General features: G+C 46.4%; 1 protein-coding gene across 1 annotated transcript in view; it reads left to right on the top strand.

Moving 5' to 3' along the window:
* Positions 1–5,157: 5,157 nt before the first annotated feature.
* LOC126426518 (probable cytochrome P450 6a13) overlaps positions 5,158–22,084 on the top strand; it is a 55,537-nt gene continuing 38,610 nt past the window's right edge. The window contains exons 1-2 of the mRNA XM_050088423.1: positions 5,158–5,196; positions 5,287–5,495. Coding sequence (XP_049944380.1) covers positions 5,158–5,196; positions 5,287–5,495 — 248 coding nt within the window. The remainder of the gene's footprint in view (positions 5,197–5,286; positions 5,496–22,084) is intronic.

Raw genomic sequence — 22,084 nt, 5'->3', positions numbered from 1 at the left:
CGATGTTGTTCGGACATGGAGGAGATACAGAGAGACATGAACTGTTGATGACATGCCTCGCTCAGGCCGCCCGAGGGCTACTACTGCAGTGGATGACCGCTACCTACGGATTATGGCTCGGGGGAACCCTGACAGCAACAAACCCGCCAGGGTAGCCGAGAGCGCTAATGCGCTGCTTCCTGGACTCAGGTAGGCCCCGGATCGAATCCGCCCGGCGGATAAACGACGACCGCCGGTGCGGCAGCCAGCCTGGATGTGGCTTTTAGGCGGTTTTCCACATCCTACTAGGTGAATACCGGGCTGGTGCCCACGTCCCGCCTCAGTTACACGACTCGCAGACATTTGAAACACATTCACACCCTTTCACGATTTACACTAGATGCAGACAGCTGGGGTATGGGGTAGCGGCAGGAAGGGCATCTGGCCACCCCTTAAAATTAATCATGCCAATTCCCTACTTAACCCCTGCCAACCCTGCGCTCACTGCGGGATAAAGGCAGTAGCAAAAAAAAAAAAAAAGCAAAAGAAAGAACCCTGACAGCAACACCACCATGTTGAATAATGCTTTTCATGCAGCCACAGGACGTCGTGTTACGACTCAAACTGTGCACAATAGGCTGCATAATGCGCAACATCACTCCCGATTTCCATGGCGAGGTCCATCTTAGCAACCACACCATGCAGCGCGGTACAGATGGGCCGGTCAACATGCCGAATGGACCGCTCAGGATTGGCATCACGTTCTCTTCATCGATGAGTGTGACATATGCCTTCGAGCAGACAATCGTCGGAGACGTGTTTGGAGGCAACTCAGTCAAGCTGAACGCCTTAGACACATTGTCCAGCGAGTGCAGCAACGTCGAGGTTTACTACAGTTTTGGCATTATGTGGGCCGACGTACGCCATTGGTGTTCATGGAAAGTGCCGTCCATGCCATCCTCCGACCGATAGTGCAACCATATCGGCAGCATATTGGCGAGGCATTAGTCTTCAGGGACGACAATTCGCGCCCCCATCGTGCACATCTTGTGAATAACTTATCGCTCGACTAGAGTGGCCAACATGTCCAGACAGGAACCCTATCGAACATGCCTGGGATAGACTGAAAAGGGCTGTTTATGGACGACGTGACCCACCAACCACTCTGAGGGATCTACGCCGAATCGCCGTTGAGGAACGGGACAATCTGCAGCAGCAGTGCCTTGATGAACTTGTGGATAGTAAGCCACGACGAATACAGGCATGCATCGATGCAAGAGGACGTGCTACTGGGTATTAGAGGTACCGGCGTCTACAGCCATCTGGACCACCAACTCTGAATGTTTCGCTGTTTGGTGGCACAACATGCGATGTGTGGTGAGCAATAACAAGGGCGTAAATGATGTTTATGTTGATATCCATTCCAGTTTTCTGTACAGGTTCCGGAAGTCTCGGAACCGAGGTGGTGCAAAACCTTTTTTGATGTGTGTATATTTAGAAACCCACTGATGTTATATGCTTGTATGAAGTTACATTGACATCCGACCGTGACTTCTGGGTCCTCCACCTTTTTAGCAGGCAGTGGTCGCGCACTTTGCCTACTTACTGTGTGCTGTGCCTTATCGTGTTGTGCTGTATGTACATGTCAGGTGCGATGCCGCGCGGGATTAGCAGAGCGGTCTGAGGCGCTGCGGTCATGGACTGTGTGGCTGGTCCCGGCGGAGGTTCGAGTCCTCCCTCGGGCATGGGTGTGTGTGTTTGTCCTTAGGGTAATTTAGGTTAAGTAGTGTGTAAGCGTAGGGACTGATTTTTGTGTTACCAGAAGAGCCAACACCGTGTTACGAGTGGAGGCCGAAATGCAACCGTTTTAGCTCACGCAGGCTGGCGTGAGGAGGGAAGAACTACACTGACGTGAGGTCTGGAACATGACAAGGAATGAGAATTCAGAAAGCGGACGTAATTAGTTTCATACTTAACTTTAATCCATTAATGATGAACGTCGCTCTTGACGGTACATGATTCACAATATTATCTGCTCAGAATAGATTATTGCTAGGTCGCAGCAAATGACGTAGCTGAAGGCTATGCTAAACTGTCGTCTCTGCAAATGAGAGCGTATGTAGACAGTGAACCATCGCTAGCAAAGTCGGCTGTCCAACTGGGCGAGTGCTAGGGAGTCTCTCTAGACTAGACCTGCCGTGTGGCAGCGCTCGGTCTGCAGTCACTGATAGTGGCGACACGCGGGTCCGACGTATACTAACGGACCGCGGCCGATTTAAAGGCTACCACCTAGCAAGTGTGGTGTCTGGCGGTGACACCACAGATACTTTCAGAGCTAGATTTAGCAACCATTGATCAAAAGTTATGCTGTTAAGGTGGCGTTCTTTTATCGCTTAGCAAAGGGTATACCATTGGAATATAATGTCCGTTAATAGCTGAAATGGTTCAAATGGCTCTGAGCACTATGGGACTTAACTTCTGAGGTCATCAGTCCCCTAGAACTTAGAACTACTTACACGTAACTAACCTATCACACACATCCATGCCCGAGGCAGGATTCGAACCTGCGACCGCAGCAGTCGCGCAGTTCCAGACCGTTGCGCCTAGAACCGCTCGGCCATTCCGGCCGGCAATGACTTTTTATTTCATATAATTCAATAATTGTCTTTGTGTATATTCTACTTTCCGTGGAAACTTTCGGAAGCATTGGCGGTTCTCTGTCTAGTGCAACTTAGTTTTGCACAGGCGGATGAGCGGAAGAGTGCGTTTTCGCTGGTATAACTATCCACTAAGTGGTCGCAAAAAGTTTGCAGTTTTTTTTCAGAAACAGGCATCGTTGTCATTAAGTCCTCAATATAGCGATCACCAAGCATATTGGGATCCAGCATTGGCAAATCGAATGTATAAGGTAGAAACTTTCCGATTTCATTTCTGGAACAGTTGTGACGTGCAAGTCACAACATTTGTATCTTTCGCCACTAGTTCTTTTGTTATATGAAATGTACAACCTTGGATTCTTACATTAGCTCACACTTCTCTTCCAGCTTTACTAATGATTTCTTCAAAGTCTGGAAACATTTTTGATGCACATACTGTTGTGTTGGCAGAAGAGCCAACACAGTGTTACTAGAGGAGTCCGAAATGAACGCTTTTTAGCTCACGCAAGCTGGCGTGAGGAGAGAAGAACTACACTGACGTGAGGTCTGTGACATGACAAGGAATTAGAATTCAGAAAGCGATACGTAATTAGTTTGATACTTAACTTTAATCCATTAATGAGGAACGTCGCTCTTGGCGGCACATGATTCACAATATTATCTGCTCAGAATAGATTCTTGCTAGGTCGCAGCAAATGACGTAGCTGAAGGCTATGCTAAACTGTCGTCTCTGCAAATGAGAGCGTATGTAGACAGTGAACCATCGCTAGCAAAGTCGGCTGTCCAACTGGGGCGAGTGCTAGGGAGTCTCTCTAGACTAGACCTGCCGTGTGGCGGCGCTCGGTCTGCAATCACTGATAGTGGCGACAAAATGGTTCAAATGGCTCTGAGCACTATGCGACTTAACTTGTGAGGTCATCAGACGCCTAGAAGTTAGAACTACTTAAACCTAACTAACCTAAGGACATCACACACATCCATGCCCGAGGCGGGATTCGAACCTGCGACCGTAGCGGTCGCGCAGTACCAGACTGAAGCGCCTAGAACCGCTCGGCCACTCCGGCCGGCATGGACGAGGTGACCCACAACCACTCTGCGGCATCTACGCCGAATCGCCGTTGAGGAGTGGGAGAATCTGGACCAACAATGCCTTGATGAACTTGTGGATAGTATGCCACGACGAATACAGCCATGGATCAGTGCAAGATGACGTATTAGAGGTACCGGTGTGTACAGCATTCTGGACCAGCACCTCTGAAGGTCTCGCTATATGGTGGTACAACATGCGATGTATGGTGAGCAATAAAAAGGGCGTAAATGATGTTTATGTTGATATCTATTCCAGTTTTCTGTACAGGTTCCGGAAGTCTCGGAACCGAGGTGATGCAAAACCTTTTTTGATGTGTGTATATTTAGAAACCCAATGATGTTATATGCTTGTATGAAGTTACATTGACATCCGACCGTGACTTCTGGGTGCTTCACCTATGTAGCAGGCAGTGGTCGCGCACTTTGCCTGCTTACTGTGTGCTGTGCCTTCTCGTGTTGTACTGTACGTACGTGTCAGGTGAGGCACCGCGCGGGATTAGCCGAGCGGTCTCAGGCGCTACAGTCGTGGACTGTGCGGCTGGTCTCGGCGGAGGTTGGAGTCCTCCCTCGAGCGTGGGTGTGTTTGTGTTTGTTCTTAGGATAATTTGGGTTAAGCAGTGTGTAAGCTTAAGGACTGATGATCTTAGCAGCTAAGTCCCATCTACATCTACATCTATACTCCGCGAGCCACCTTACGGTGTGTGGCGGAGGGTACTTATTGTACCACTATCTGATCCCCCCTTCCCTGTTCCATTCACGAATTGTGCGTGGGAAGAACGACTGCTTGTAAGTCTCCGTATTTGCTCTAATTTCTCGGATCTTTTCGTTGTGATCATTACGCGAGATATATGTGGGCGGTAGTAATATGTTGCCCATCTCTTCCCGGAATGTGCTCTCTCGTAATTTCGATAATAAACCTCTCCGTATTGCGTAACGCCTTTCTTGAAGTGTCCGCCACTGGAGCTTGTTCAGCATCTCCGTAACGCTCTCGCGCTGACTAAATGTCCCCATGACGAATCGCGCTGCTTTTCGCTGATTACCGAGCGAGGTGGCGCAGTGGTTCGCACAGTGGACTCGCATTCGGGAGGACGACGGTTCAATCCCGTCTCCGGCCATCCTGATTTAGGTTTTCCGTGATTTCCCTAAATCGCTTGAGGCAAATGCCGGGATGGTTCCTTTGAAAGGGCACGGCCGATTTCCTTCCCCATCCTTCCGTCACCCGAGCTTGCGCTCCGTCTCTAATGACCTCGTTGTCGACGGGACGTTAAACAGTAATCTCCTCCTCCTCTCCTATGAGATTGCACACATTTTTTTCCAGGTGCGGGACCCGGTGCTGGCGCGCCGGCTGCTGGGCCCCGACTTCGTGAGCTTCTCGTCGCGCGGCGTGCCCTGGGACGCGCGCGGCGACCCGCTGGCCGCCCACCTGCTCACCATGGACGGCCCCGCGTGGGCGGCGCTGCGCCGCAAGCTGGCGCCGCCCTTCTCGCCGGGCCGCGTCGCCGCCGCCGCCCCCGCCGTCGCCCACTGCGCCGCCGCCCTCGCCGCCGCGCTGCGGCACCAGGCGCTGGAGTCCGGCGCCGGCTCGGCGGACCTGGAGGCCAGGGAGCTGGCCGCCCACTACGCCACCGACGTCATCGGCCGCGTCGCCTTCGCGCTCGACTTCGGCTCCTTGCGGGGGCGCGGCGCCGCTGACGCCGACGTCGACTCCTCGCAGCGCTTCGGCGTCATGGCGCGGCGCGTCATCCGGCCCACTCCTTCGGCCGTGCTCAGGTCTGTACCGGGAAGCTGCCTTCACTGAAGCTGCCCCTAGACTGTCAGTATCATTGTTTAATGCTTCTACATCTACATAAATACTCCGCAACCCACCATGCGAAGGGTACCGCGAACCACAACTAGCATCTTCTCTCCCTGTTCCACTCCCAAACAGTTGTTGTTGTGGTCTTCAGTCCTGAGACTGGTTTGATGCAGCTCTCCATGTTACTCTATCCTGTGCAAGCTGCTTCATCTCCCAGTACCTACTGCAGCCTACATCCTTCTGAATCTGCTTAGTCATCTTTTGGTCTCCCTCTACGATTTCTACCCTCCACACTGCCCTCCAGTACCAAATTGGTGATCCCTTCATGCCTCAGAACATGTTCTACCAACTGATCCCTTCTTCTTGTCAAGTTGTGCCACAAACTCCTCTTCTCCCCAATTCTATTCAATAGCTCTTCATTAGTTATGTGATCTACCCATCTAATCTTCAGCATTCTTCTGTAGCACCACATTTCGAAAGCTTCTATTCTCTTCTTGTCCAAACTATTTATCGTCCACGTTTCACTTCCATACATGGCTACACTCCGTACAAATACTTTCAGAAACGACTTCTTTACACTTAAATCTATACTCGATGTTAACAAATTTCTCTTCTTCAGAAACGCTTTCCTTCCCATTGCCAGTCTACATTTTATACCCTCTCTACTTCCACCATCATCAGTTATTTTGCTCCCCAAATAGCAAAACTCATTTACTACTTTAAGCGTCTCATTTCCTAATCTAATTCCCTCGGCATCACCCGAATTAATTCGACTACATTCCATTATCCTCGTTTTGCTTTTGTTGATGTTCATCTTATATCCTCCTTTCAAGACACTGTCCATTCCATTCAACTGCTCTTCCAGGTCCTTTGCTGTCTCTGACAGAATTACAATGTCATCGGCGAACCACAACGTTTTAATTTCGTCTCCATGGATTTTAATAGCTACTCCGAACTTTTCTTTTGTTTCCTTTACTGCTTGCTCAATATACAGATTGAATAGCATCGGGGAGAGCCTACAACCCTGTCTCACTCCCTTCCCAACCACTGCTTCCCTTTCATGTCCCTCGATTCTTATAACTGCCATCCAAAATGAATTTTTTTTAATGAATGGGACTCAAAAAGTATTTAATCCTGAGAAACTTCCTGGCAGATTAAAACTGTGTCCCGAACCGAGACTCGAACCCGGGACCTTTGCCTTTTGCGGGAAAGTGCTCTACTTCTCTCTCTCTCTCTCTCTCTCCTTTTTTTTATCTATCCAAGCACGACTCACGCCGAGTTCTCACAGTTTCACTTCTGCCAGTAACTCATCTCCTAGCTGTGAGCAGGGGGCGTGAGTCGTGCTTGGGTAGCTCAGGTGGTAGAGCACTTGCCCGCGAAAGGCAAAGGTCTCGAGTTTTAATATGCCAGGAATTTTCATGTCAGCGCACACTCCGCTGCAATCTCATTAAGAGCATTGTTCTGCTGATGAACGATGGACAATTTTGTTTCATAATATGTTAAGTAAGTTTATGCTAAGAGGAAAGCTAATACGAGTGCAAATGAAAATAGTTAATAACATAAAGTACACTATGTGATCAAAAGTATCCAGACACCTGGTTGGAAATGACTTACAAGTTCGTGGTGTCCTCCATCGGTAATGCTGGAATTCAATACGGTGTTGGCCACCCTTAGCCTTGATGACAGCTTCCACTCTCGCAGGCATTTGTTCAATTAGGTGCTGGAACGTTTCTTGGGGAATGGCAGCCCATTCTCCACGGAGCGCTGCACAGAGAACAGGTATCGACGTCGGACGGTGAGGCCTGGCACGAAGTCGGCGTTCCAAAACACCCCAGTAGGATTCAGGTCAGGGATCTGTGCAGGCCAGTACATTATACGGATGTTATTGCCGTGCAACCACTCCGCCACAGGCCGTGCATTATGAACATGTGTTCAAAGATGCAGTCGCCATCCCCGAATTGGTCTTCAACAGTGGGAAACAAGAAGATGTAGGCCAGAGCTGTGATAGAGCTACGCAAAATAACAAGGAGTGCAAGACCCCTCCACGGAAAACACGGCCAGACCATAACACCACCGCCTCCGAACTTTACTGTTGGCACTACACACGCTGGCAGATGACGTTCAACGGTCATTCGCCATACCCACACCCTGCCATCGGATCGCCACATTGTGTACCGTGATTCGTCACTCCACACAACGTTTTTCCACTATTCAATCGTCCAATGTTTACGCTCCTCACACCAAGCGAGGCGTCGTTTGTCATTTACCGGCGTGATGTGGGGCTTATGAGCAGCCGCTCGACCATGAATTCCAAGTTTGATCACCTCCCGCCTGACTGTCATAGTACTTGCAGTGGATCTTGATGCAGTTTGGAATTCCTGTGTGACGGTCTGGATAGATGTCTGCCTATTACACATTACGACACTCTTCAACTGTCGGCGGTGTCTGTCAGTCAACAGACGAATTCGGCCTGAACGCTTTTGTGCTGTACGTATCCGTTCACGTTTTCACTTCACTATCACGTCGGAGACAGTGGACCTAGGAATGTTTAGGAGTGTGGAAATCTCGGGCACAGACGTATGACGTAAGTGACACACAGTCACCTGACCACGTTCGAAGTCCGTGAGTTCCATGGAGCGCCCCATTCCGCTCTCGCGATGTGTAATTACTCCTGAGGTCGCTGGTATGGAGTATCTGGCAGTAGGTGGCAGCACAATGCACCTTATATGAAATACGTATGTTTTTGGAGGTATCCGGATACTGTTGACCACATATTATATATTTGTACCACAGAAGCGAATTTCTCAGTCTTATCAATTTAATTTCAGAGACAAAAATTGAGCTTCGATACTCACAAAATGTCGAAACAGAACTGCACATTCACGTCGCCGTGTAGACAGCCATTTACTAAACTAGTTTCACAGTCGTGCCTCAAGTTTCGCGACTCACAAGGGGAAGGCCTCTGACACGGCCAACCGATTCGCCTCAAATTTGGCAGGTCGCTTGTGTACAACGTAAAATGAAGGAATCTAAGATATTTTGGGTCAACACTCCCTCGTTTTGGAGAAAATCACCCGTAAATGTATGACGAGCAATCAACACAAAATTGACGGGATCGATAGATAATTGTAAGTAGAGCATTGTTCATCATCAGGTATGGGGTTCGAAAACGCAAACTTTTCCAGAAATGGGGGTAAGAAACTTTTATAACTGCCGCTTCTGTACCGACATGCAAAAAGCTTTTCGGCGGCAGCGCCGATAGCGCAATGGCCAAGGTAACTGGCTCGGAATGGGAGAACCCAGGTTCGAATCTCGAAGAAACCTAGCGGATGTTATTCTTTTCGTTTTTATCTTTCCATATCTCAATTGATAGGGATAGGAGGGTTAATAAGGTACAGGGTGTTTCAAAAATGACCGGTATATGTGAAACGGTAATAAAAACTAAACGAGCAGCGATAGAAATACACCGTTTGTTGCAATATGCTTGGGACAACAGTACATTTTCAGGCAGACAAACTTTCGAAATTACAGTAGTTACAATTGGCAACAACAGATGGCGCTGCGGTCTGGGAAACTCTATAGTACGATATTTTCCACATATCCACCATGCGTAGCAATAATATGGCGTAGTCTCTGAATGAAATTACCCGAAACTTTTGACAACGTGTCTGGCGGAATGGCTTCACATGCAGGTGAGATGTACTGCTTCAGCTGTTCAATTGTTTCTGGATTCTGGCGGTACACCTGGTCTTTCAAGTGTCCCCACAGAAAGAAGTCACAGGGGTTCATGTCTGGCGAATAGGGAGGCCAATCCACGCCGCCTCCTGTATGTTTCGGATAGCCCAAAGCAATCACACGATCATCGAAATATTCATTCAGGAAATTAAAGACGTCGGCCGTGCGATGTGGCCGGGCACCATCTTGCATAAACCACGAGGTGTTCGCAGTGTCGTCTAAGGCAGTTTGTACCGCCACAAATTCACGAAGAATGTCCAGATAGCGTGATGCAGTAATCGTTTCGGATCTGAAAAATGGGCCAATGATTCCTTTGGAAGAAATGGCGGCCCAGACCAGTACTTTTTGAGGATGCAGGGACGACGGGACTGCAACATGGGGCTTTTCGGTTCCCCATATGCGCCAGTTCTGTTTATTGACGAAGCTGTCCAGGTAAAAATAAGCTTCGTCAGTAAACCAAATGCTGCCCACATGCATATCGCCGTCATCAATCCTGTGCACTATATCGTTAGCGAATGTCTCTCGTGCAGCAATGGTAGTGGCGCCGAGGGGTTGCCGCGTTTGAATTTTGTACGGATAGAGGTGTAAACTCTGGCGCACGAGACGATACGTGGACGTTGGCGTCATTTTGACCGCAGCTGCAACACGGCGAACGGAAACCCAAGGCCGCTGTCGGATCACCTGCTGCACTAGCTGCGCGTTGCCCTCTGTGGCTGCCGTACGCGGTCGCCCTACCTTTCCAGCACGTTCATCCGTCACGTTCCCAGTCCGTTGAAATTTGTCAAACAGATTCTTTATTGTATCGCTTTTCGGTCCTTTGGTTACATTAAACCTCCGTTGAAAACTTCGTCTTGTTGCAACAACACTGTGTTCTAGGCGGTGGAATTCCAACACCAGAAAAATCCTCTCTTCTAAGGAATAAACCATGTTGTCCACAGCACACTTGCACGTTGTGAACAGCACACGCTACAGCAGAAAGACGACGTACAGAATGGCGCACCCACAGACTGCGTTGTCTTCTATATCTTTCACATCACTTGCAGCGCCATCTGTTGTTGAAAATTGTAACTACTGTAATTTCGAAAGTTTGTCTGCCTGAAAATGTACTGTTGTCCCAAGCATATTGCAACAAACGGTGTATTTCTATCGCTGCTCGTTTAGTTTTTATTGCTGTTTCAAATATACCGGTCATTTTTGAAACACCCTGTAAGTAAATCAATAAGGAATGATAATAATAAGGTAGGCAAACTAATTTCCCAAACGCCGTGAGTTAGTAAAGTATTAAACTTTCAAGGCTTGTCACATGAGAACAACTCGGAGTAAGAGTGCTGCGAATTCCTCACGAGGGATCACAGATTGCCAACCGCGCGACGCTTGTTTACAGCGAGGCACGGCATAGAATGCACGCGCGGAGAGTTAAGTTGTCACGGTGTGCCTCTTCGTCATATCATAGTTGTGAAGAGTGGAGGTGTCCAGCACGAGCCTTATAGAAGTCAATCGGAAAGAGTTGTTTTCCGTCATTAGGCTGCCGCGAACCTCGCGGATACATGTAGTTATTTTTCCATCGTTAATGCACCGAATGAAATACGTTTTGTGAATAAATAAAGTGCCCTTCCGTAAGTAACATATGACGAGTACTGTATGTAGTTTGTAGTAATTAGCTCGTCTGTTTATGCTGTAGTAACTAGTTATTGTTTGTTGTGTCCTATCTTTCGAGATTCGAACCCGGGGTCTTCGAGACCCAGCCTTGGCCGGTGCGCTATCAGTGCTGTCGGCGAATAGCGTTTACCATGTGGGTACAGGAGCGGCAGCTATATAAGTTTCTTTCCTCGATTTCTGGAAAAGTTTGCGTTTGCGGACCCCATACCCGATGATGAAAAATGCTCTATTTACAATTATCTATCGATCCCTCCAATTTTGAGTCGATTGCTCTTTACAACCTTTAGGAGTGATTTTCTCAAAAACGCGGGGGTGTTGACCCAAAATAACTTATATTCCTTCGTTTTAGGTTGTACACAAGCGACGTGCCAAATCGGTTGTCCGTGTCTGAGGCCGTCCCCTTGTCATTGTTAGCGATGGCAGTTAGCGCTGAAACAGCCCGTTTTACGTTATGTCGCTTTTTTTCCATGTCTGTTTAAGTTGGCTGTTAAAACTGCTCAAAATAGCTGGTTTCTGAAATAACTGATTTTTTTGTTTCTTGTTCCTATTATTTCCTCTAATAAACGCAGAAGTCGAACAAAGACTGAGAAAATTAGTCTCTAAGTTTAGAGATTCATAGAATCAAAATATTTAATAGGCAAATAAAAGAAAACTTCCTCCGTCCACCGTTCGTTGTTATTCTTGAAAAGTGATAGTAAGTGGCTGAAAAGTACAGATCACCAGTATTCTCTTATTGATTCTTGAAACTCTGCTCAAAAATCATGTTGTCACCGGGATCATATCAATCTTTGGCCATTATGAAAATGTTAGAGTGAAAACTGAGGTTCGAGAACTCTATTTTTCGTGTTAATTTGTCCGTCTTCGAGGGCTACAAATAGATAGAGGCATATTACCGGGTGATCAAAAAGTCAGTATAAATTTGAAAACTTAATAAACCACGGAATAATAGAGATAGAGAGGTAAAAATTGACACATATGCTTGGAATGACATGGGGTTTTATTAGAACAAAAAAAAAAAACACCCCATATTGCTAGACGCAGGTCCCCACTTACCGTGCTATTATTGGCTTTGGGGTTATCCGAAGTCGCAAGTGTATCGTGATCGACCGACATCTCTAGGGATGCTGAAAGACAACATGTAGTGTTGGCAGAAGAGCCCACACTTTGTTTCTAGAGGAGGCCGAAATGCACGCGTTTAATTACACGCTGACTGGCGTGAGGTCTGGAACAGGACATCTTGAGAATTGCAAATAAAGTACGTAGATGATGTAATACTTAACTTTAATCCACAATTGTAGAACATCTCTCGTTACGGTACATGCTTCATAATATTAATTATCAATTGAATACGGCGCCTTGCTAGGTCGTAGCAAATGTAGCTGAAGGCTATGCTAACTATCGTCTCGGCAAATGAGAGCGTATTTGTCAGTGAACCATTGCTATGAACGTCGGCTGTACAACTGGGGCGAGTGCTAGTAAGTCTCTCTAGACCTGCCGTGTGGTGGCGCTCGGTCTGCTATCACTGACAGTGGCGACACGCGGGTCCGACGTATACTAATGGACCGCGGCCGATTTAAAGGCTACCACCTAGCAAGTGTGGTGTCTGGCGGTGACACCACACAACATCCGACGCCAATGCCTCACCATAACTCCGGACATGCTTTACAGTGCTGTTCACAACAGTATTCATCGATTACAGCTATTGTTGAGGACTGCTGTCGGACATATTGAACATTTCCTGTTAAGAACATCATCTTTGCTTTGTCGTACTTTGCTATACTAATTATTGCTGTTCTAATTAGATGAAGCGCCATCTGTCGAACATTTTTTGAACGTTTATATTTTTTGGCTCTAATAAAACCCCATGTCATTCCAAGCATGTGTGTCAATTTGTACCTCTCTATCTACATTATTTCGTGATTTATTCAGTTTTCAAATTTATACTGACTTTTTGATCACCCGGTATATAGACACCGGCAGCAGATCAGCTACTGTCTATTTTTATTGTCAACTGTGAATGGACTTTTGTTAAGTTTTTAATTTATTAGTCTTACGATAATTTCCTCCCTCTTCAGACAACTCTTTAATCTTTTAAAGCAAATGGAGCATTGTACTTCATTGCTACGTCACTTCGTCGAAATATTTCCAGTCTAGGGTTGGTGCCATTCTGCAATACAGCGGGTGCCCGGTGACGACTACAAGAAACTACCGTATAGACCAGGCGGGGGCAATCTTGCGCACGGCAAGTACGCGCGTACCTGAGCCACGACACATGGCAACAGCGGCATTGTTGTCTCACCAGTACTGTACTAATTTTTATGCCATGTCTTTACTGCTCGTTTCTGTCGGCATTGTTATTAAAGAAAGCAATGGTCGTTTCTCACATTTTCTGCAATAACTCAATATTTCAGAATAACCCAAATTTTACGTATAAAATTACTTTGCTTTCAAGAAAGGTTTAGCCGGCCGCGGTGGTCTAGCGGTTCTAGGCGCTCAGTCCGGAACCGCGGGACTGCTACGGTCGCAGGTTCGAATCCTGCCTCGGGCATGGATGTGTGTGATGTCCTTAGGTTAGTTAGGTTTAAGTAGTTCTAAGTTCTAGGGCACTGATGACCACAGATGTTAAGTCCCATAGTGCTCAGAGCCATTTGAACCAAGAAAGGTTTATTTAAAAACAAGAAATTGTGGCACTGCTGCAATGGATAATTGATATTTCTGTTTTTGTAAAAATAAAAAAAACTCCTGTTATAACCTAAAGTACCGGTTAAACGGAGCTAAAATACCATTATCAGATTCAACAGGTCGGTTTTCCCCAGTGCCCCAGTGTAAACCAGGCTTAAGTATCCACTCTTCCAACACTTGACGCCTGACACCAGGTTTATCGGCAACCCGCTGCACTTGACGTCATTGCGGGGTTGCATCAGTGGCATGAGAACGGCGCAATTCAACAGCTTCATTTATGATTTAAATAACAAAACACTGCACCAGTCACGATTCTTCATGCATAGCACGACGTTTTTCGGGAATATTATCAGGTGAAAATATCTAGGTCGGTATTTTATGTGGCGATTGTGTGTGTGTGTGTGTGTGTGTTGTGTTCGGCTTCTATGGACCTGTTACACACCTAACCAGTTCGCAAAATCAGGCATTTACAAAACACATAAGAAAACGCTGAAACCAATTCGCAAGTATAGAAGGAGATCTTAGAATACTCCATCACTTCCAGAAATCAAATACAGTGGATTTAATGAAAGAGCTTGTACACCACAAAAAGCAAGGAGAAAAAATTTTCATTGACAATATACAGGGTGATTCAAAAAGAATACCATAACTTTAGGAATTTAAAACTCTGCAACGACAAAAGGCAGAGCTAAGCACTATCTGTCGGCGAATTAAGGAAGCTATAAAGTTTCATTTAGTTGTACATTTGTTCGCCATTCCAGTCAATAAAGTTTTTGGTCCCTTTTTCTTCGAAGGTGCTACTGTAACTGAACTACAGTATCTGGAGATGTTAGAGAATTGGCTGTTCCCTCAGCTCGAACAAGAAGCACAACAATTCATATTTCAGCAGGATGGAGCGCCACGACATTGGCACTTATCTGTCCGTAGCTACCTGAACGTCAACTACCCGAGGCGATGGATCGGCCGCCAGGCAGCCCGTGACAGAGCACTTCATCACTGGCCTCCAAGAAGCCCTGATCTTACCCCCTGTGATTTTTTTCTTATGGGGGCATGTTAAGGATATGGTGTTTCGGCCACCTCTCCCAGCCACCGTTGATGATTTGAAACGAGAAATAACAGCAGCTATCCAAACTGTTACGCCTGATATGCTACAGAGAGTGTGGAACGAGTTGGAGTATCGGGTTGATATTGCTCGAGTGTCTGGAGGGGGCCACATTGAACATCTCTGAACTTGTTTTTGAGTGAAAAAAAAAACCTTTTTAAATACTCTTTGTAATGATGTATAACAGAAGGTTATATTATGTTTGTTTCATTAAATACACATTTTTAAAATTGTGGTATTCTTTTTGAATCACCCTGTATATATTCGTTTCTTCATACATGTCGCTCAATATACGCAAGGAAATAGTATAACCAGTAAATACCCGATTTTGAAGCATTCTAACTCCCATGTTTAATACAGATTCAAACTTCTGATTAATTTACAAATCGGTATGCATGTCACAGCATGTGTTGCCAGTATGTTCCGAAACGCCGTGCATAAAAACGTGATCTTACAGTGCATTTACCTCGGCCACATTTCAGACCGTTTCCTTCTCACATTACTCGCAAACGTCCCATCGATTGACAGTTTGTCCCTGTGGTACGAATTTATGATGAACTAATCCTTCAAAGTCAAAGAACACTATCAGCATGGCTTTGACATTTGGCCTGACCTGACGAGCTTTTTTGGTCTTGCAGAATCTTTACTGACCCATCGTGAAGACTGAACTATGGTCTCATAACCCTGGGCATACGTCTCTTCAAGAGCTATGATTCTCTTAAGGAACGTCTCTTTCTCATTCGCGCGATCCAAAAGCTTTTCACACATTGCTAGGCGAAGGTCTTTCTGGTCTCGACTCATCAGCCGTGGGACGAACTTGGCGGCAACACGATGCATTCCAAAATGCTGTGTCAGAATTTCGTGACATGATCCAACCGAAATGTTACATTACCGGCCATTAAAATTGCTGCACCACGAAGATCACGTGCTACGGACGCAAAACTTAACCGACAGGAAGAAGATGTTGTGATATGCAAATGATTAGTTTTTCAGAGCATTCACACGAGGTTGGCGACGCTGGCGACACCTACAACGTGCTGACATGAGGAAAGTTTCGAACCGATTTCTCATACACAAACAGCAGTTGACCGGCGTTGCCTGGTCAAACGTTGTTGTGATGCCTCGTGTAAGGAGGAGAAATGCGTACCATCACGTTTCCGACTTTGATAAAGGTCGGATTGTAGCCTATCGCGATTGCGGTTTACCGTATTGCGACACTGCTGCTCGCGTTGGTTGAGATCCAATGACTGTTAGCAGAATACCGAATCGGTGGGTTCAGGAGGGTAATACGGGACGCCGTGCTGGATCCCAACAGCCTCGTATCACTAGCAGTCGAGATGACAGGCATCTTATCCGCACAGCTGTAACGGATCGTGCAGCCACGTCTCGATCCCTGAGTCAGCAGATGGGGACGTTTGCAAGACAACAACCATCTGCACCAACAGTTCGACGACGTTTGCAGCAGCATAGACTATCAGCTCCGAGACCGTGACTGTGGCTACCCTTGACGCTGCATCACAGACAGGAGCGCCTGCGATGGTGTACTCGACGACGAACCTGGGTGCACGAATGGCAAAACGTCATTTTATTCGGATGAATCCAGGTACAGCATCGTGATGGTCGCATCCGTGTTTGGCGACATCTCGGTGAACGCACATTGGAAGCGTGTATTCGTCATCGCCATATTGGCGTATCACCCGGCATGGTGGTATGGGGTGCAATTGGTTACTCGTCTCGGTCACCTCTTGTTCGCATTGACGGCACTTTGAACAGTGGACGTTACATTTCAGATGTGTTACGACCCGTGGCTCTACTCTTCAATCGATCCCTTCGAAACCCTACATTTCAGCAGGATAATGCACGACCGCATGTTGCAGGTCCTGTACGGGCCTTTCTGGATACAGAAAATGTTCGACTGCTGCCCTGGCCAGCACATTTTCCAGATCTCTCACCAACTGAAAATGGTGGCCGAGCAACTGGCTCGTCACAATACGCCAGTCACTACTCTCGATGAATCGTGTTGAAGCGTACCTGTGCACGCCATCCGAGCTCTGTTTGACTCAATGCCCAGGCGTATCGAGGCCGTTATTACGGCCAGAGGTGGTTGTTCTGGGTACTGATTTGTCAGGATCTGTGCACCCAAATTGCGTGAAAGTGCAATCACATATCAGTTCTAATATAATATATTTGTCCAATGAATACCCGTTTATCATCTGCATTTCTTCTTGGTGTAGCAAGTTTAATGGCCAGTAGTGCAATCTCTCGGACAGTCATTCTTCTATTGTGACGTACAATTTCGTTGACATTCCTGACACGAGCGTCGTCGGTAGACATCAAAGGTCGTCTTTAACGTCCACCCGGCCATTTTTAAGCTCCGTGAACCATACATAACACCGAGTACAGCTCAACTACTCGACACCGTGGGCTTCCTGCATGAATTGGTGTGTGTCTGTAAAGGTTTTTGTGAGTTTCACGCAAAATTTAATGCAGACGCGTTGCTCCTCTAACTCTGCCACCTCGAAATTCGCAAACTGTGCGACACAACTTTCTACTCTTTGCAGCACTGAACAATAACTAACAGACATGCAACAATGAAACTTTGCAGGGATGCCAGCCGCATTTCGCTCCAACAAGCCACTTGCGCGAAATTATGAATGTTCCGGAATTTTTTGTACAGACAACGTGCACTGATTCTGACTGTAAGCCTTGTCTTACTGTGTTAAACCTTTGGTGTAAAATTGTACGTTTTACTTTGTAGATTTTGACAAATGTTTAAATTCGGTAACTAGATGAAAATTTCGACTTAATTAACGGAATAATTGTTATATTTTTGCGTTCCATGCATTAAAAAGTTACCAAGAGGTGCGGATTACTGCGAAATATATGTAAAAACAGACGAATCACACTGATTCAGTGACATGAGCCATAACTCATTCATGAAGAAATACTTTCGAATATGTCTATACTTACAGCTTATTTCGCTGAATGCAAGAGAATATAAACACATTTCATGCGCTACTGCTGTCGTACGTTGTCGTCTTCATAGACACTTTTCTTGACACTTAAAAAAAATTTTGTATGGTGTCAGATGATTTGCTCTTTCTTATACACTCCTGGAAATTGAAATAAGAACACCGTGAATTCATTGTCCCAGGAAGGGGAAACTTTATTGACACATTCCTGGGGTCAGATACATCACATGATCACACTGACAGAACCACAGGCACATAGACACAGGCAACAGAGCATGCACAATGTCGGCACTAGTACAGTGTATATCCACCTTTCGCAGCAATGCAGGCTGCTATTCTCCCATGGAGACGATCGTAGAGATGCTGGATGTAGTCCTGTGGAACGGCTTGCCATGCCATTTCCACCTGGCGCCTCAGTTGGACCAGCGTTCGTGCTGGACGTGCAGACCGCGTGAGACGACGCTTCATCCAGTCCCAAACATGCTCAATGGGGGACAGATCCGGAGATCTTGCTGGCCAGGGTAGTTGACTTACACCTTCTAGAGCACGTTGGGTGGCACGGGATACATGCGGACGTGCATTGTCCTGTTGGAACAGCAAGTTCCCTTGCCGGTCTAGGAATGGTAGAGCGATGGGTTCGATGACGGTTTGGATGTACCGTGCACTATTCAGTGTCCCCTCGACGATCACCAGTGGTGTACGGCCAGTGTAGGAGATCGCTCCCCACACCATGATGCCGGGTGTTGGCCCTGTGTGCCTCGGTCGTATGCAGTCCTGATTGCGGCGCTCACCTGCACGGCGCCAAACACGCAAACGACCATCATTGGCACCAAGGCAGAAGCGACTCTCATCGCTGAAGACGACACGTCTCCATTCGTCCCTCCATTCACGCCTGTCGCGACACCACTGGAGGCGGGCTGCACGATGTTGGGGCGTGAGCGGAAGACGGCCTAACGGTGTGCGGGACCGTAGCCCAGCTTCATGGAGACGGTTGCGAATGGTCCTCGCCGATACCCCAGGAGCAACAGTGTCCCTAATTTGCTGGGAAGTGGCGGTGCGGTCCCCTACGGCACTGCGTAGGATCCTACGGTCTTGGCGTGCATCCGTGCGTCGCTGCGGTCCGGTCCCAGGTCGACGGGCACGTGCGCCTTCCGCCGACCACTGGCGACAACATCGATGTACTGTGGAGACCTCACGCCCCACGTGTTGAGCAATTCGGCGGTACGTCCACCCGGCCTCCCGCATGCCCACTATACGCCCTCGCTCAAAGTCCGTCAACTGCACATACGGTTCACGTCCACGCTGTCGCGGCATGCTACCAGTGTTAAAGACTGCGATGGAGCTCCGTATGCCACGGCAAACTGGCTGACACTGACGGCGGCGGTGCACAAATGCTGCGCAGCTAGCGCCATTCGACGGCCAACACCGCGGTTCCTGGTGTGTCCGCTGTGCCGTGCGTGTGATCATTGCTTGCACAGCCCTCTCGCAGTGTCCGGAGCAAGTATGGTGGGTCTGACACACCGGTGTCAATGTGTTCTTTTTTCCATTTCCAGGAGTGTAGTTCACTCGATTTTCTGATACACGAATTTTTTTATAAATTTAATTACTTTTGGTTCAAAAGCGAATGTGTTGAATTTTCTTGCCGTGTAAGGCTCATATTTAGCAACAATTGTGGAATTTGCTTTTGACGATTTATTATCACGTCTGTGTGGTTTTCCTGTAAGCTACAAATGTGTGGCTTATTTGGTGCGTGAAATAATGTAGGTCTTACATTCCATAAAGGTTTAGTACTTTCCACATTCACTGATTTGACTGAAAATGTAGTGAACAAAACTCTGCTTTGTTGGATAGATATACGACTTCTTTCTGCAAAAGCTCAGGTCTCCTGGTGTTTACTAACAGGTTTTTGTTATTGAAGGAAAACGACACTATCCCGTACATGTCTGTACGTTACAAGAGAATCGTAGATAAACTGTCATGTAATGCACCGTTTCATATCTCCAAAGGTCCTTAGGAAACTAAATAATCACAAATTTGGTGTAATTCTTTTATTAGATTTTTATGGAACTACATACACTCTTTGTTGTAAAAACTATGTTACAAATCAATAGAAACGTTCGTATTCGCACTCATCCGAAATCATATTCAGAAGTGTCACTTGCTGGCCACTTCGAGCGCTGCAATCGCTGGGGAGCAACAGAAACCAAACGGAGTGTCGCGATCATAGACCATGGATAACGTAGACTGCGCATGACGGCATTTTACTGACACCAACGTCTAAGTCACGTGACTCAGATCATTACTCATTTATAGTGCGCAATTAATGACACTTTTGTTACAGATCAAATGTTGTGCTTTTTACTAGATGCAGAAGTAAAGACCTTCACGTATGCTCAGACAAGTCTTGTTTTGTATCCTACTGATTAGATAAAGTGACAAAAATCTCCGTTGTGTAAATGAATTACTTTAAAATACTTGCAGAGGTACTTCCATAAGTTGAAAGTTAGGATGGATGTTGGTTCTTGCAAGTAAAACTTGGTGAATGACTAAGATTTTGAGACGACATCGTTAATATATAGCTCACTATACCAGCATAATCAACGTTTTGTAATATATTACGCTCCCTGTCTTGATATCGTTTCGATATCTGTACGCCGGCCGAAGTAGCCGTGCGGTTAAAGGCGCTGCAGTCTGGAACCGCAAGACCGCTACGGTCGCAGGTTCGAATCCTGCCTCGGGCATGGATGCTTGTGATGTCCTTAGGTTAGTTAGGTTTAACTAGTTCTAAGTTCTAGGGGACTAATGACCTCAGCAGTTGAGTCCCATAGTGCTCAGAGCCATTTTTTGATATCTGTACTGGATTAAGTAAAAGTCACAAAATATATATGCTTATTTTACGTAAATAATTGATATTACGCACATAAACGAATTTCCTTTCTCACAAAAGCTTACTAAATCATTTCACACATATTCTTGTGGAATCTGTAGAAAACGAATGCTGCATTCGAAATTATTGTTTTGTCTTCCACTCTTGTGGAAGCGATGAACTACAAGAATTCACAGTGAAAAAAAAAAAAAAGTGTTCACTAAAGGACAATCATTCTATCGCTTATTAAAAGAACTATCAATACATTTCAACTTGGCCACATGTAGAAACGATTAACATTGCTTTATTATCAGGAATTTCGGAGAAACTAGTTAACTGCACTACCACATGTATAAGAGTAGTGCTACAGTTCGTTGCACTGTCAAAATCAGAGCTTAATTTCAGCTAAGAACGAGAGAGACCGTAACTGTCGGCTCCACTTCACACAGGACGTAATGACAGAAACTTGGCCTTCTGCCCCGAGTCACGTGACTTAGACGTTGGTTTCAAGCGTTAACACGCTGTCTGTGTTATACAGGGTGTTACAAAAAGGTACGGCCAAACTTTCAGGAAACATTCCTCACACACAAAGAAAGAAAATATGTTATGTGGCCATGTGTCCGGAAACTCTTACTTTCCATGTTAGAGCTCATTTTATTACTTCTCTTCAAATCACATTAATCGTGGAATGGAAACACACAACAACAGAACGTACCAGCGTAACTTCAAACACTTTGTTACAGGAAATATTCAAAATGTCCTCCGTTAGCGAGGATACACGCATCCACCCTCCGTCGCACGGAATCCCTGATGCGCTGATGTAGCCCTGGAGAATGGCGTATTGTATCACAGCCGTCCACAATACGAGCACGAAGAGTCTCTACATTTGGTACCGGGGTTGCGTACACAAGAGCTTTCAAATGCCCCCGTAAATGAAAGTCAAGAGGGTGGAGGTCAGGAGAGCGTGGAGGCCACGGAATTGGTCCGCCTCTACGAATCCGTCGGTCACCGAATCTGTTGTTGAGAATCGTACGAACACTTCGACTGAAATGTGCAGGAGCTCCATCGGTCATGAACCACATGTTGTGTCGTACTTGTAAAGGCACATGTTCTAGCAGCACAGGTAGAGTATCCCGTATGAAATCATGATAACGTGCTCCATTGAGTGTAGGTGGACGAAACTAAAATGAGCTCTAACATGGAAAGTAAGCGTTTCCGGACACATGTCCACATAACATCTTTTCTTTATTTGTGTGTGAGGAATGTTTCCTGAAAGTTTGGCCGTACCTTTTTGTAACACCCTGTATAGCTCACTAAACAAGTATAGTCAACGTTTTGTAATATATTACGCTTCCTATCTTGATATCGTTTCGGTATCTGTAATGGATTAAGTAAAAGTCAAAAAACATATGTGCTTATTTTACGTAAATAGATGATATTACGCACATGAACGAATTTCCTTTCTTACAGAAGCTTACTAAAGCATTTCACACATATTCTTGTGGAATCTGTAGAAAACGAATGCTGTATTCAAAATTGTTATTTTGT

Source organism: Schistocerca serialis, chromosome 11 (assembly GCF_023864345.2).
Source record: "Schistocerca serialis cubense isolate TAMUIC-IGC-003099 chromosome 11, iqSchSeri2.2, whole genome shotgun sequence".
Lineage (NCBI taxonomy): Eukaryota > Metazoa > Arthropoda > Insecta > Orthoptera > Acrididae > Schistocerca > Schistocerca serialis.
Note: the sequence above shows the minus strand (reverse complement) of the source record. Positions and strands in the feature narration are given on the sequence as shown.